The 15,415-nt window shown below is 39.9% G+C and overlaps 1 protein-coding gene across 12 annotated transcripts in view; it reads right to left on the bottom strand.

Annotated features, from left to right (window-relative positions):
• STARD9 (StAR related lipid transfer domain containing 9) overlaps positions 1–15,415 on the bottom strand; it is a 144,967-nt gene that overhangs the window by 60,683 nt on the left and 68,869 nt on the right. For 10 of the 12 annotated variants that reach the window (XR_010151627.1, XR_010151628.1, XR_010151629.1 and 7 more), the window contains 2 exons: positions 9,914–9,983; positions 8,408–8,480 (listed from right to left, as the gene is read on the bottom strand). Coding sequence is in view for 6 of the 12 variants with exons in the window: in XM_063794785.1 (XP_063650855.1) it covers positions 8,408–8,480; positions 9,914–9,983 (143 nt within the window). In the remaining 6 variants the exon portion in view is untranslated. Of the gene's footprint in view, positions 1–8,407; positions 8,481–9,906; positions 9,984–15,415 lie in introns of those variants that run through there. The other 2 variants (XM_063794787.1, XM_063794788.1) reach the window with 2 other exon arrangements.

Here is a 15,415-nt window from a genome sequence, read left to right as displayed (position 1 = left end):
CCAGGTGAGCTCTCAATATCTGACAGATAAAATCAATAGGGCCCTGGATCATCACTTAAAAAAAAAAAAACAAAACAAAAAACACCAGCAGAACTTACAGACTAAGTACATAAACTTCCATGAAGTTTGCTGAGCACAACTTTCAGTGGCATCAGGAAATTTCAGTACAATTTACCACGCAAATGCTCAACTCCCTCCCAGGGGGCTCTGACTCTTATTAGCAGAGAGCCACAGCATGTGGGTGGCCTCTGATGGTCTCTTCCTAACCTCAGTCACAGCACCTTAACTTGCCAGGGTAGAAACTCTGCCCTGTAAGTTCTATTTAGCGCCATCCAGCCCCCAAGAAGAAACTACTCTGCCCCCAACCCCGATTCAATGTCGGTTTTGTTATTTTGTTTTAGAAATTGTTAATTTTTGTTTCTTGGTTTTTTTTGTTTAGTTTGTTTGTTTTTTGAGCCAGAGTTTTGCTCTTGTTACCCAGGCTGGAGTGCAATGGCACGATCTCGGCCCACTGCAACCTCTGGCCTCTCAAGTTCAAGTGATTCTCCTGCCTCCGCCTCCCAAGTAGCTGGGATTACAGGCATGCACCACCAGGCCTGGCTAATTTTGTATTTTTAGCAGAGACAGGGTTTCACCATGTTGGCCAGGCTGGTCTTGAACTCCTGACCTCAGGTGATCTGCCTGCCTCGGCCTCCCAAAGTGTTGGGATTACAGGCATGAGCCACTGCACCAACCAGAAATTGTTAATATCATACATCATGAACCGAATGTAGTTTTAGGACATTTCAAATAATCCCCAAATCCCTCAAGTCTTTGCAGTCATTCTGTTCCCATCCCCAGCTTGAAGCAATCACTTAACTTTCTATGTCTGTAAGTCTACCTTTTCAGAATGTTTCATATAACTAGAATCGTACATCTAGCTCTTTTCACTGTACATAATTATTTTGAGATTTATCCATGTTAAGGCATGCATCAAAAGTTCATTCATTTTTACTGCTATTATTCCATTGTGTGGATATACCACAGTTATCCATTTGTCTTTTGATGGATGTGCGGCTTGTTTCTATTTTGGGGTAATTACAAATAACAGTTATGGATATTTGTGCACATCTTTCTGTGGACATTTCTCTTGGATAAACACCTAAGAGTAGAATTGCTGGGTCATATGGTAGGTATACATTTAACTTTTTAAGAAACTGCTAGGCTGGGCACGATGACTCACGCCTGTAATACCAGCACTTTGGGAGGTGGAGGCAGGTGGATCATGAGGTCAGGAAATTGAGACCTTCCTGGCCAAAATGGTGAAACCTCGTCTCTACTAAAAATACAAAAATTAGCCAAGCGTGGTGGCGGGCACCTGTAGTCCCAGCTACTCAGGAGGCTGAGGAGGAAAATGGCATGAAGCCGGGAGGCGGAGGCTGCAGTGAGCCAAGATCGCGCCACTGCCCCTCCAGCCTGGGCAACAGAGTGAGACTCCATCACAAACAAACAAAACAAAAACAAACAAAGAAAACCCTGATAAACTCTTTTCCAAAGTTGCTATACCATTTACATTCCCACCAGCAGAGCAGTGTATGAAAACTCCTGCTCCTACACAACTTGCTGATATTTAGTATAATTTTAGCCATGTTAAAAGGTGGGTAGTGGTATCTCATTTGGTTCTAATTTGTATTCCCCTAATGAACAAGGATGCTGAGAATTTTTTCAACTCCCTAATTGTCACTAGCATATTTTGTTTAGTGAAATGTCAGTTCAAAATTTTTGCCGTTGTTTTGAGTTGTTTTCTTACGGTGTTTAGAGTTCTTTATATATTCTGGATATAATTCCTCCATCAGATGTATGTTTAGTAAATAAGTTCTACCTATCTGTTGCTTTTCCTTCTTTCCTTCTTCTTTTCTCTCTTTCTTTCGAGGGAGTCTTGCTCTGTCACCCAGGCTGAAGTGCAGTGGCACGATCTTGGCTCACTGCAACCTCTGCCTGCTGGGTTCAAGCAATTCTCCTGCCTCAGCCTCCTGAGCAGCTGGGATTACAGGTGCAAGCCACGAAGCCTGGCTAATTTTTGTATTTTTAGTAGAGACAGGGTTTTCACCATCTTGGCTAGGCTGGTCTCGACCCCCGACCTCAAGTGATCCGCCCACCTTGGCCTCCCAAAGTGGTGGGATTACAGGCATGAACCACCACACCTGGCCTGCTTTTCTTTTTATTCTCCTAATAATGTCTTTAAAAGTGCAAAAGGGGCCAGGCACGGTGGCTTATGCCTGTAATCCCAGCACTTTGGGAGGCAGAGGCAAACTGGATTGCTTGAGATCAGGAGTTCGAGACCAGCCTGGCCAACATGGTGAAACCCCGACTCTACTAAAAATACAAAAATTAGCCAGGCATGGTAATGTGTGTCTGTAATCCCAGCTACTTAGGTGGCTGAGGCAGGAGAATCACTTGAACCCGGGAGGTGGAGGTTGCAATGAGTCAAGATCGTGCCACTGTGCTCCAGCCTGGGTGACAGAGCAAGAATCAGTCTCATTAAAAAAAAAAAAAAAAAAGTGCAAAAGGCCAGGCATGGTGGGTCATGCCTGTAATCCCAGCATTTTGGGAGGCTGAGACAGGAGGATCACTTGAGCCTAGGGATTTAAGACCAGCCTGGGCAACATAACGAGACCTTGTCTCTACAAAAAAAATACAAAAGTTATTTTGTACACTGTAAGTGTACACACACACACACACACACACACCTGTAAGTCCCAGCTACTTGGGAGGCTGAGGTGGGAGGATCACTTGAGCCCGGGAGGTTGAGGCTGCAGTGAGCCATGATTGTGCCACTGCACTCTAGCCTGGGTGACAGAGTGTGACCCTGTCTCAAAAAAAATTATAAAAGTACAAAAGTTTGAAATTGTGATTAACTCCAGATTTCAATTTGTACTTTTGTTCAATTTGTGTTTTTAGTGCCATATCTATAAAACCTTCGCCTAATCAAGAATCACAAAGGTTCTCCTAAGTTATCTTCTAAAGTTTAATAGTTTCAGGTTTCCCATTTAGAGCTATGATTCAATATGAGTTAACTTTTCGATAAAGTGCAAAATATAGATCAAAGTTCTTTTTTTCATATAGACATCCAATTGTTCTCCCACCATTTGCTGAAAACATATTTTCTCCACTGAATTGCCTTTGCAACTTTATTAAAAATCAGTTGCCTATATATGTGTGAGTCTATTTTGGACTCTATTCTATTCCAGTAATCTATTTATCTTAACACTAACACCACACTATCTTGGTTACTTTAGCTTCAGGAAGCATAGGGTTTATCTCAGAGAATGCTCCGTGTGCACTTGAAAATATGTGTATTCTGTGATGTTGGATGAAGTGTTCTGAAAATGTCAGTTAGGTCACATAGTTTGATAATGTTGCTCAAATCTTCTATTTCCTCACTGATTTCTGTTTGGTTATCTACCTACTACTGGAAATTAGGTACTGAAATATCCAACCATTGTTGAACTGTCTATTTTAATCTTTCAATTCCATCAGTGTTTTCATGTATTTTGAGGTTTGGTTGTTCAGGGTGCATACATTTATAAATGTTGTATTTCTTCAATGTACTGACTGACCCTTTATCATTATGAAATATTCCTGTCTCTAGTATTTGTCTTAAAACCTTTTTTTTTTTTTTGAGACGGAATCTCACTCTTGTTGCCCAGGCTGGAGTGTGATGGTACGATCTCAGCTCACTGCAACTTCTGCCTCCTGGATTCAAGTGATTCTCCTGCCTCAGCCTTCTGAGTAGCTGGGACTACAAGCGCTCATCACCATGCCTGGCTAATTTTTTTTGTATTTTTAGTAGAGACGGGGTTTCACCATGTTGGCCAGGCTGGTCTCAAACTCCTAACGTCAGGCGATCCATCCACCTCGGCTTCCCAAAGTGCTGGGATTACAGGCTTGAGCCACCACGCCCAGCCTTAAAACCTATTTTTTGCCTGACATTAAAATACCACTCCAGCTCTCTTATGCTTACTTTTTTAAAAATTTCAATAGGTTTTGGAGGAACAGATGGTGTCTGGTTACATGAATAAGTTCTTTAATGGTGATTTCTGAAATACTGGTGCACCCATCACCCAAACAGTGTACCCTGTACCCAATGTGTAGTCTTTTATCCCTCACCCCCCTTTCCCACAAGTCCCCAAAGTTCATTCTTATGCTGTTGCGTCCTTATGCCTATGTGTCCTTATGCCTTTGTATCATTCTTATGCCTTTGTGTCCTCATAGTTTAGCTCCCATTTATGAGTGAGAAGATACATTTGGTTTTCCATTCCTGAGATACTTAACTTAGAATAATGGTCTCCAATTCCATCCAGGTTGCTGCAAATGCCATTATTTGGTGCCTTTTCACGGCTGAGTAGTATTCCACAGTATACATACACCACATTTTCTTTATCCACTCATTGACTGACGGACATTTGGGCTGGTTCTGTATTTTTGCAAATGTGAATTGTGCTGCTAAAACATGCATGTGCAAGTATCTTTTTCATATAACGACTTCTTTTCCTCTGGGTAAATCTACTTGTAGTTCTTTAAGGAATCTCCACACTGTTTTCCATAATGGTGATACTGGTTTATATTCCCATCAACAGTGTAAAAGCGTTCCCTTTTCACCATATCCACGCCAACATCTTTTTTTTTTTTTTTTTTTTGGAGATGGCTGGAGTGCAGTGGCATGATCTCAGCTCACTGCAACCTCTGCCTCCCAGGTTCAAGCAATTCTCTAGCTTCAGCCTCGTGAGTAGCTGGGACTACAGGAGCGCAACAGCAAATTTTTTTATTTTTAGTAGATACAGCATTTCACCATGTGGGCCAGGCTGGTCTCGAACACCTGACCTCAGGTGATCCACCTGCCTCAGACTCCCGAAGTGCTGGGATTACAGGCGTGAGCCACTGACCCAGCCTCTTTTTGGATTTTTTGATTATGGCCATTCTTGCAGGAGGAAGGTGGTATTGCATTGTGATTTTGATTTGCATTTCCCTGATAATCAGTGATGTTGTGCATTTTTTTTCCTATGTTTGTTGCCATTTGTATATCTTCTTTTGAGAACTGTTTATTCATGTCCTTAGCCCACTTTTTGATGGGACTGTTTTTTTCTTGCTGATTTATTTGAGTTCCTTGTAGAGTCTGGATATTAGTCCTTCGTAGGATGCATAGATTGCAAATATTTTCTCCCACTCTGTGGGCTGTTTGCTGATTATTTCTTTTGCTGTGCAGAAGATTTTTGTTTTATTTAAGTCCCATCTATTTATCTTTGTTTTTGTTGCATTTGCTTTTGGATTCTTGCTCATGAAGTCTTTGCCTAAGCCAATGTCTAGAAGGATTTTTCCAATGTTATCTTCTAGAATTTTTATGGTTTCAGGTCTTATATTTAAGTCTTTGATCTATCTTGAGTTGATTTTTGTATAATGTGGGAGATGAGGATCCAGTGTCATTCTCTTACATGTGGCTTGCCAATTATCCCAGCACCATTTGTTGAATAGGGTGTCCTTTCCCCACTTTACGTTTTTGTTTGCTTTGTCAAAGATTGGTTGACTGCAAGTATTTGGCTTTATGTCTGCATTTTCTAATCTGTTCTATTGGTCTATATGCCTGTTTTTGTCCCAGTACCATGCTGTTTTGGTAACTATTGGCCTTATAGTATAGTTTGAAGTTGGGTAATGTAATGCATCCAGATTTGGTTTTGTTGTTGTTTTTGAGATGAAGTCTCACTCTGTTGCCCAGGCTGGAGTGCAGCGGTGTGATCTCAGCTCACTGCAACCTCTGCCTCCCAGGTTCAAGCAATTCTCCTGCCTCAGCCTCCTGAGTAGCTGGGATTACAGATGCCTGCCATCACGCCCAGCTAATTTTTTCTATTTTTAGTAGAGAGGGGTTTTACCATGTTGGCCAGGCTGGTCTCAAACTCCTGACCTCAAGTGATCCGCCTGCCTCGGCCTCCCAAAGTGCTGGGATTACAGGCATGAGCCACTGCGCCTGGCCCAGATTTGTTCTTTTTGCTTAGTCTTGCTTTGGCTATGTGGGCTCTTTTTTGGTTCCACATGAATTTTAGGGCTGTCTTTTCTAGTTCTGTGAAGAATGATGGTGGTATTTTGATGGGGATTGCATTGAATTTGTAGACTGCTTTAGGCAGTATGGCCATTTTCACAATACTGATTCTACCCATCCATGAGCATGAGATATGTTTCCATTTGTTCGTGTCATATATGATTTCTTTCAGCGGTGTTTTGTAGTTCTTCTTGTAGAGGTCTTTCACCTCCTTGGTTAAGTGTATTCCTAAGTATTTTTTTTTCAGCTATTGTAAAAAATGTTGAGTTCTTGATTTGATTCTCAGCTTGTCTGCTGCTGGTGTATAGCACAGCTACTGATTCATGTACATTAATTTTGTATCTTGAAACTTCGCTGAATTCATTTACCAGTTCCAGGAGCTCTTTGGATAAGTCTTTAGGGTTTTCTAGGTATACAATCATGTTGTCAGCGAACAGCAACAGTTTGACTTCCTCTTTACTGATCTGGATGCCCTTTATTTCTTTCTCTTGTCTCATTACTCTGGCTAGGACTTACGGTTACTATTATTATGGTATATCTTTTTCCATCCTTTTACTTTCAACCTGTGTCTGTGGTTCTAAGGTGTGTTTCTTATAGACAGCATGTAGTTGGGTCTTGCTTTTATGCAATCTGAAAATTTGTACCTTAGGCAATTCACACTTAATGTATTTAATAATTATTGATGTGCTCAGAACCATCCATGTCTGATTTTTCTTTTTTCTGTGTCTCATATCTCCTTTGTTCCTCTGTTCTTCCTCCACTGCCTTTAACTGTTAGGTATTTTCATTAACATGCATCATTTTAATTTCTGTTGTTTTTTCTGCCCAGAGGAGGCAGAAGAAATGTTGATTTTTAAAATTGTATTTTTGAGCTACTTTCTTAGTACTTGCTCTACAGATTACTATATCTTTATTTATGATCTACTTCAAAATAATACTAACTTAATTCCTGTAAAATATAGTAACTCTACTTAAATATATCTCCTTTCACTTCCCTTGTGCTGTTATTTTCATATATGACAATGTACAAAAATGCATTGTTATAATTGTGGTTTTATGTAATCTTATTCTTTTGTTGACATTAGGAGAAGAAATGAGAAAGAATGTAGGTTTTTTTAATATTTACTCACACATTTACCATTCCCAGATATTTCACTGTCTCCTATAGATTTAAGATACTTTCTAATATCACTTTCTTTCAGCCTAGAAGATTTCATTTAGTTTTCTTGTCAGGTAAGTCTGCTGGCAATAAATTCTACTTTTTATTTTTCCAATCTGGGAATGTTCTTATTGCCAGTTTTTTATATTATCTCAGCCCCCTGACTTCTAGGGTTCAATGCTTCTGATGAGAAGTCAGCCATTCATCACGTAATTGTTCTACTGTATGAGTCACTTTTCTCTAGCTGTTTTTAAGATTTTCTCTTTGTCTTTCAACAGTTTAAATATGATGTGTCTAGGTGTGGATCTCTTTGTGTTTATTTTACTTGGAGTCCTTTGAGCTTCTTAGATCTATAAATGATTTTCAACAAATTTAGGAAGTTTTTAGTCATCATTTTATTTTGGGTGTGGTACTTCTCACTTTGTTACATTCCTTTAATCTATTTTCAGACCACAGAAAGGATTTTGTCTAGCTTTATAGTTGCTTTTTGGGGATATGACTTGACCTCCTCATTCCATCACAATGGAAGTGAATCTTCTAATATTTCATTTTAATGCTTATTTTCTTTTCAACCTTTTGTTTTAAATGTCCATACTGATCACACAGATGTGAAAGCATTTTAAAATGTTAAAAATAAATATAAGCAGAAGATATTTTGATTAGTCTTTATAAAATGCTTCTACCCATTCTAGGTGTATAGCTTAACGGATTGTGTGTAAATCCGGTTTACAATATTAGGTTCTATCAGAGGACCTATAAATATGAGAGTAGGAGGAAAGGAAAAGAAACAGGGCCGGGAATGATAGCTCACATCTGTAATGCCAGCACTTAGGCAGGCCGAGCCAGGTGGATCATTTGAGGTCAGGAGTTTGAGACCAGTCTGGCCAACATGGTGAAACCCCATCTTTACTAAAAATTAAAAAATAATTAGCCGGGCATGGTGGCGTCTCCTGTAATCCCAGCTATTCGGGAGGCTGAGGCAGGAGAATTGCTTGAGCCTGGGAGGCAGAGGTTCAGGTGAGCCGAGATTGCGCCACTGCACTCCAGTCTGGGCAACAGACTGAGACCCTGTCTCAAAAACCAACAAACAAAAAAAGAAATAGGAAGGAAGACAAGAAAGTGGTTTAAAGGTACAAGGAGAGGAAGAAATCTCACCAAACATAAGGAGTTACCAACCTGCGTGTAGTGGATCGTGAAAATGGCGTGGGACCTGCTGCTGGCCTCATGAACATGGGTGGCTGCTGTGATTCTGTGTATACAAGGAAAAACTGTTAGGACGAGGATTGTTTACACATAGTGGATTCTTAAGGATCCATACAGAATACAAGAAATGTTAGTGCTGAGGTTCACCGATGAGAATCATAAAACACACATATTTAGTCCAGTATCATGAAGAGAATAGTCCAAAGAGGGCAGAAGCAGCACTCTAGGTGCTGATATCTGAGCATAAAACAGAGTGTAGCTTCATACTAAACTACACTGAAACTTTTTTTTTTTAAGCAATAGAAGCAAAAATTCAAGTGAAAAGGGAAATGAAGACTAGAGCGTCATCATCCTGGAAGAACATGCCCAAGATAGACCCATTTTATTTTATTCTTTCACTTTATTTTATTTTATTCTTGGAGTCATTTTAATAAGACAAGTGGATGTAGAAAGCTTGCTAGAGAAGATACCTCAAAGACAGAGAAGGTAAGTTTTGATTAAACACAGAATATTAATTCTACAGTGTCAGAAAGATCTTGGAAATGAGATCTTAAATCACATCAATATCATGCTTAAGCCAGGCGGAATTCACAGTCTCCCTTAGAAATCCATTACAGTGTTAACCCTTAAAGTCAGGAGAGGTTTTCCTTTATCTAAGAGCATCTCACTGAGCTCTGTTCTCAGAGGATCTGGAGAATTGAAGAAAAGGGCCAAAATCTAGAGGCTAGTCTCATGATTCAAGCCTGACACTGAAAAATCATGGAGCTCAGGGTACCCTGAAGACCAGAAGTAAGTGTCTCCAGGAGAGTTCCATGAAGCTCAGGAGAATGTTAAATTTAAATTTATTCCTTTATGTTCAATTAACTTGGTCCTGCTATTAACAGGATAAATAGAAGGCTCTAAAGACCTTTTTACCCCAGAAAAAAAAGCCTTTTTTAGGGACATTTACTAGTAATATTCTAGGTATTTCATAGTAACTTACAACATGGAATGTTATTACAATTTACAATAGCTTTTAGGGGAATCTACAGCACCTAGTTATTCATAGCAGATTCAAAACAGTCTTTTGAGGGGCTACCTTATAAGTATGCAAAACTAGAAAAAAATGTTTTTATGAACCTTTTACACTACATTCATCCTTATATCTATCAAACCTGAGGAGAGGACAATGCAGGTAAGAATCCTTTCTTCCAAATTTAGAAGCTCTAAATAAAATATAGAGTAACTTCCTTGGGCTTACTGCCTAATATTATTATGTCCAGAACAGATTCCAGCTTCATTACTAGTGAGAAGAGACTAAATCTTAGTCACCACCCCTTACTCTGTGAACATTATTGTTCTGGGAAGAGCCTCCTGGTTGTGAACATCTCTACACACAGAGACAATTTTAAGTGTCATTATACACTCCCCAAAGGGAAATGGGAACACAGGATAGGAGTGTGAGGATAAAAGAATGACAGAAACAAACAAACCTGTTACCTGTTTGCAATTCCCTCCTCCAAGAGTTGGATTACTTGCTTATAATTGGTAACTACATGTTGAGATAAACCTATCGGATTTGTGAAACGGAAAAAAGAAATTAAATGAAATTTTTGGTAAACTTTAACCTTTTCTTGTAAGTCTTTATCATTCCTATTTCATATTGTTTAATAGACAAAAATGAGGGAATCTGGCCAAATTCATTCAGATAATAAATTAAATCAAGAAATATTTATTGGAAACCTCTTGTCAGGTATATGATAGACTCTAGGAATACAGGTCTCTGTCCTCACAGAGATTATGGTCTATAAGTCATATAGACCATATGCTAACAACAACTATAATTCCTTACAATTCTGCTATATAGGTTATAAGAACTGTTCTCATTTGGCCCTCACGAAGTCCCTGAGGTAGGCCAGTGTTGTTTTCCCCACAAGGTGGCAGACTCGGTTTGGCATACAAAATACATACTACACTCATCTCTGTCCTCCCACAGTTTACAATCATGGTAAGTTACACTATACAAGACAATATGGCCAAGTGCCACAGGAGTTGGAAAGATGATACATGATGAGGAGATCAGAGGCGTGGTCAGGACAGGTTCCACAGAAGTGAGACTTAAATTTAGCCACTATAGAATGGGGAGGCTTTAGATAGGTGAAGAGGAGCCTACGGGCATAAAAGTAAATCTTCATGGCTGGTTACTGACCAAGTCCCAAAGGCCTTCCCAACTGTTCTAGAGAATCTCTGTATTAGAGATTCAAAAACAAAGTAACTTCATGGGCTTATTGCTAAATACAATTACACCCAAAATAACAAAGTAACATAAATGAAACCAACAAAAATAATAGTCAATAGAAAGCAATCCAAGAAAGGCCCAGATACTGAAGCTACCAGGCCAACTTAAAAGTAACCCTGAAGGCTCCAGGCCGACTTAAAAGTAACCCTGAAGGCTGGGCACTGTGGTTCATGCCTGTAATCCCAGCACTTTGGGAGGCCGAGGCGGGCGGGCCTGAGGTCAGGAGTTTGAGACTAGCCTGGCGAACATGGAGAAACCCTGTCTCTGCTAAAAATGCAAAATTAGCTGGGTGTGTTGGTGCATGCCTGTAATCCCAGCTACTCGGGAGGCTGAGACAGGAGAATCCCTTGAACCTGGGAGGCGGAGGTTGTGGAGAGTCGAGATCGCGCCATTGCACTCCAGCCTCGGCAACAAGAACAAAACTCCGTCTCAAAAAAAAAAAAAAAAAAAAAGGCCAGGCTCGGTGCCTCATGCCTGTAATCCCAGTACTTTGGGAGCCCAAGGCAGGTAGATCATGAGGTCAGGAGTTCCAAGACCAGCCTGGCCAAGACGGTGAAACCCCACCTCGACTAAAAATACAAAAAATTAGCTGGACATGGTAACGGGAGCCTATAGTCCAAGCTACTCAGGAGGCTGGGGCAGGAGAATCACTTGGACCTAGGAGGCAGAGGTTGCAGTGAGCTGAGATCTCACCATTGCACCCCAGCCTGGGCGATAAGAGCAAAACTTCGTTTCAAAAAAAAAAAAAAGTAACTCTGCTTACTATTTTCAAGGAGTTTAAAGACAAGATTGTAAACTTGGAAACTATAATGAAATAACAAAATGGATATCTGAGAAATAATAATGTAAGTGAAAATAAAAACTCAATATAAAGTTTAATAGCAGGTTAGACATAGATGAAGAAAGAATGAGTGAGCAGGAAGATAGATCAGAAACATACTCAAAATTTAGCAAAGAGAGACAAAAGATTAAAAATATGGAGGGAGCCGGGTGCAGTGGCTCACGCCTGTAATCCCAACACTTTGGGAGGCTGAGGCGGGCGGATCATGAGGTCAGGAGTTCAAGACCAGCCTGACCAACATGGTGAAACCCCGTCTCTCATGAAAATACAAAAATCAGCCAGCTGTGATGGTGCGCGACTGTAATCCCAACTACTCGGGAGGCTGAGGCAAGAGAATCGCTTGAACCCGGGAGGTGGAGGTTGCAGTGAGCTGAGATTGCGCCATTGCACTCCAGCCTGGGCAACACAGCGAGGCTCCATCTCAAAGAAAAAAAAATGGAGGCTAGGTGTGCACACCTGTAATCTCAGCTACTTGGGAGGCTGAGGCAGGACGATCCCTTAAGCCCAGGAGTCCAAAACCAGTCTGGGCAACATTAGCAAGACTTCATGTCTAATAAATAAATTAATTAATTAAATATAGAAGAAATGGTAAGACTCACAGAGTATACAGGGAATAGGCCTAACATACCTGTAATTAGAGTCCCAAAAGAAGAGGAAAGAATGGGATAGAAGGAATATTATAAGAGGTAATGGTAGTGGAGGGAAGGGGGGTAAAAAGGGAAAGGTAATGGCTAAGAACTTTCCAAAACTGATAAAAAGATACAAAAGTACAATTCAAGAATCCCAGCATGACTTTTTAAAAACCTAAATCTACCCATAAGTAGACCATAATAAACTGTTCAAAGACAAAAGGAAAAATATTGAAAAAATTAGACTAAGAGATGATTTCTCAGCAAAAACAGTGGAAAGCAGAAGAGAATGGTATAATTTTTAATGACTAAAAGAAAATAACCATCAATTTAAAATTCTGTACTCAGTGAACTTTACCTTCAAGAACAAGAAAAGCAGGCTGGGTATGGGGGCTCATGCCTGTAATCCCAGCACTTTGGGAGGCCGAGGCCAGTGGATTACTTTCGGTCAGGAGTTCAAGATCAGCCTGACCAACATGGTGAAACCCCATCTCTACTAAGAGTACAAAAATTAGCTGGGCACGGTAGCATGTGCCTGTAATCCCAGCTACTCGGGAAGCTGAGGCAGGAGAATTGCTCAAACCCAGGAGGCGGAGGTTGCAGTGAGCCGAGATAGCGCCACTGCACTCTAACCTGGGTGACAGAGCAAGACTCCATCTCAAACAAACAAACAAAAAGCCAAAAGAGAACTTGTCAATAGCAGATCCACACTAGAGGGAAAACAAGATTATTCTTGAAGTAGAAGGCACTCAGAGATAAAAGGTAGGATATTCTTTAAAAATTAAGAGCCCTAAAAATGGCATTTAAGTCAAGAAGGGACAAACTGAGTTCAAGTCTTATAAGGTCCAAAAGGTTTATTGTCTTGGAAGAAGCAGAACAACCAGTAAATATTAGACTTTGATAAGTCAATGGTCTATGTTGTAATCTCTGGAGTAACCACCAAAATAGTAAGACAATGTGTAAATAATAAGCTAGTGGAGAAGGAATATGGAATAATTTTTTAAAGTTATCAAACCAAAAGACAAAGTAAAGAAAAAGGAACATAAAACAGGAAAAGTAAAGAGAAAACACAAAATAACAGATTTAAACCCAAATAAAATTAGTGATTACATTAAATACAAGCAGACCACAATATCAAATTAAAAGACCAAAACTGTGATGAAGCAAAGGTAAAACAAAGCAAAAGGAAAATTTTTTAAAATAAAAAACACATCTGAAACATACACAGAAAACTGAAAGTAAAAGTAGAAAAGAAGATAAAAATACAAACACTAACCCAAAGAAAGCTAGTTTTGTTAATGCCTGACAAAGTAGACTTTAAAGTAAAAGCATTATTAGAGATAAAGAAAAATCCTTCACAATGAAAAAAGTGTTCAATGAACCAGGAAGTTTTAACAATTCTAATTTTGTATGCATGTAATAATAAAGCCTCAAAATATATAAAACAAAAATTGGCAGAATTAAAAGGAGAAAAAGGCATCCATACTCATAGTAGGAAAGTTTAACTTGCCTTTCTTAGTATCTGTTAAAACAAGTGGAAAAATAAAATCAATAGGGGTACAGAAGATTTGAACAAGTATCAAACCTGATAAATAGTAATATATAAACACTATGCCCAACAATTGTATAATACACATTCTCTTCAAGCACACATGGAAAATTTACAAAAACTGGCCAATGTGCTAGGCTACAAGTCAAACTGTGCTATACATATTTGAAACTTTTTCATTATTATTATACCTGTTATGATGATCTGTGACCAGTAATCTTTGATGTTACTATTATAATTGTGTTGGTACACCAAGAATCGTATAGAAAAGCGAACTTAATTGATAAATGTATATGTTCTGACTGCTCCACCAACCAACCTTTCCCCTACCTTTCTTCCTCTACTCAGGCCTCCCTATTCCCTGAGACACAACAATATTGAAATGCGGCCAATTAATAACCCTACAATGGCCTTTAAGTGTCCAAGTGAAAGAGTCTCTCATTTTAAATCAAAAGCTAGAAACGCTGAAGTTTAGCAAGGAAGGCATGTTGAAAGCCAAGAAAGGCTGAAAGCTAGGCCTCTTGCGCCCAACAGTTGGCCAGGCTGTGAATGCAAAGGAAAAGTTCTTGAAGGAAATTAAAAGTGCTACTCCGTGAACACATGAACGATAAGAAAACAAAACAGCCTTCTTGCTGATATGAAGAAAGTTTTTACAGTATGGTTAGAAGATCAAACCATCACAACATTCTCCTAAGCCAGAGACTAATCCAGAGCAAAGCCCTGATTCCCTTCAATGCTATGAAGGCTGAGAGAAGTGAAGAAGCTGCAGAAGAAAAGTTGGAGCTGGCAGAGGTTGGTTCATGAGGTTTAAGGAAAGAAGCTTCTCAGTAACATTTAAGTGCAAGGTGAAGCAAGCAAGTGCTGACGGAGAAGCTGTAATAAGTTATTCAAAAGATATAGCTAAAGCTAAGATAATGAAGGTAGCTACACTAAACAACAGAATTTCAATGTAGACAAATCAGGCTTCCATTGGAAAAAGGTGTCATCTAGGGTTTTTATAGCTAGAAAGCAGCAGCCAATGTCTGGTTTCAAAGCTTCAAAGGACAGGCCGATTCTCCTGTTAGGGGCTAATGCAACTGGTGACTTCATTTTATTATTATTATTATCATTATTATCATTATTATTATTGTTGTTGTTGTTGTTGAGACGGAGTTTCACTCTTGTTCACCAGGCCAGAGTGCAGTGGCACAATCTCGGCTCACTGCAACCTCTGCCTTCTGGGTTCAAGTGATTCTCCTGCCTTAGCCTCCCGAGTAGCTGGAATCACAGGCACCAGCCACCATGTCTGGCTAATTTTTGTATTTTTAGTAGATATGGGGGTGTCACCACGTTGGCAAGGCTGGTCTCGAACTCCTGACCTCAGGTGATCCACCCACCTCAACCTCCCAAAGTGATGGGATTACAGGCATGAGCCACCATGACTTTAAATTGAAGCCATTATCACTCTGAAAATCCTAAGGCCAGGCTGGGTGCGGTGGCTCACAGCTGTACTCCCAGAACTTTGGGAGGCCAAGGCAGGTGGATCTCTTGAGCCCACAAGTTCAAGACCAGCCTGGGCAACATGGTGAAACCCTGTCTCCACAAAATACACAAAAAATTAGCCAGGTATGGTAGCGCATGGGTGGGAAAATGAATCACATGAGCCTGGGAAGTTGAGGCTGCAGTGAGCTGTGATCATGCCACT

The sequence above is a fragment of the Pan troglodytes genome, chromosome 16 (genome assembly GCF_028858775.2).
Source record: "Pan troglodytes isolate AG18354 chromosome 16, NHGRI_mPanTro3-v2.0_pri, whole genome shotgun sequence".
NCBI classification, from domain to species: domain Eukaryota; kingdom Metazoa; phylum Chordata; class Mammalia; order Primates; family Hominidae; genus Pan; species Pan troglodytes.
The sequence above is the reverse complement of the archived record's forward strand: the minus strand, read 5'-3'. Positions and strand labels throughout refer to the sequence as shown.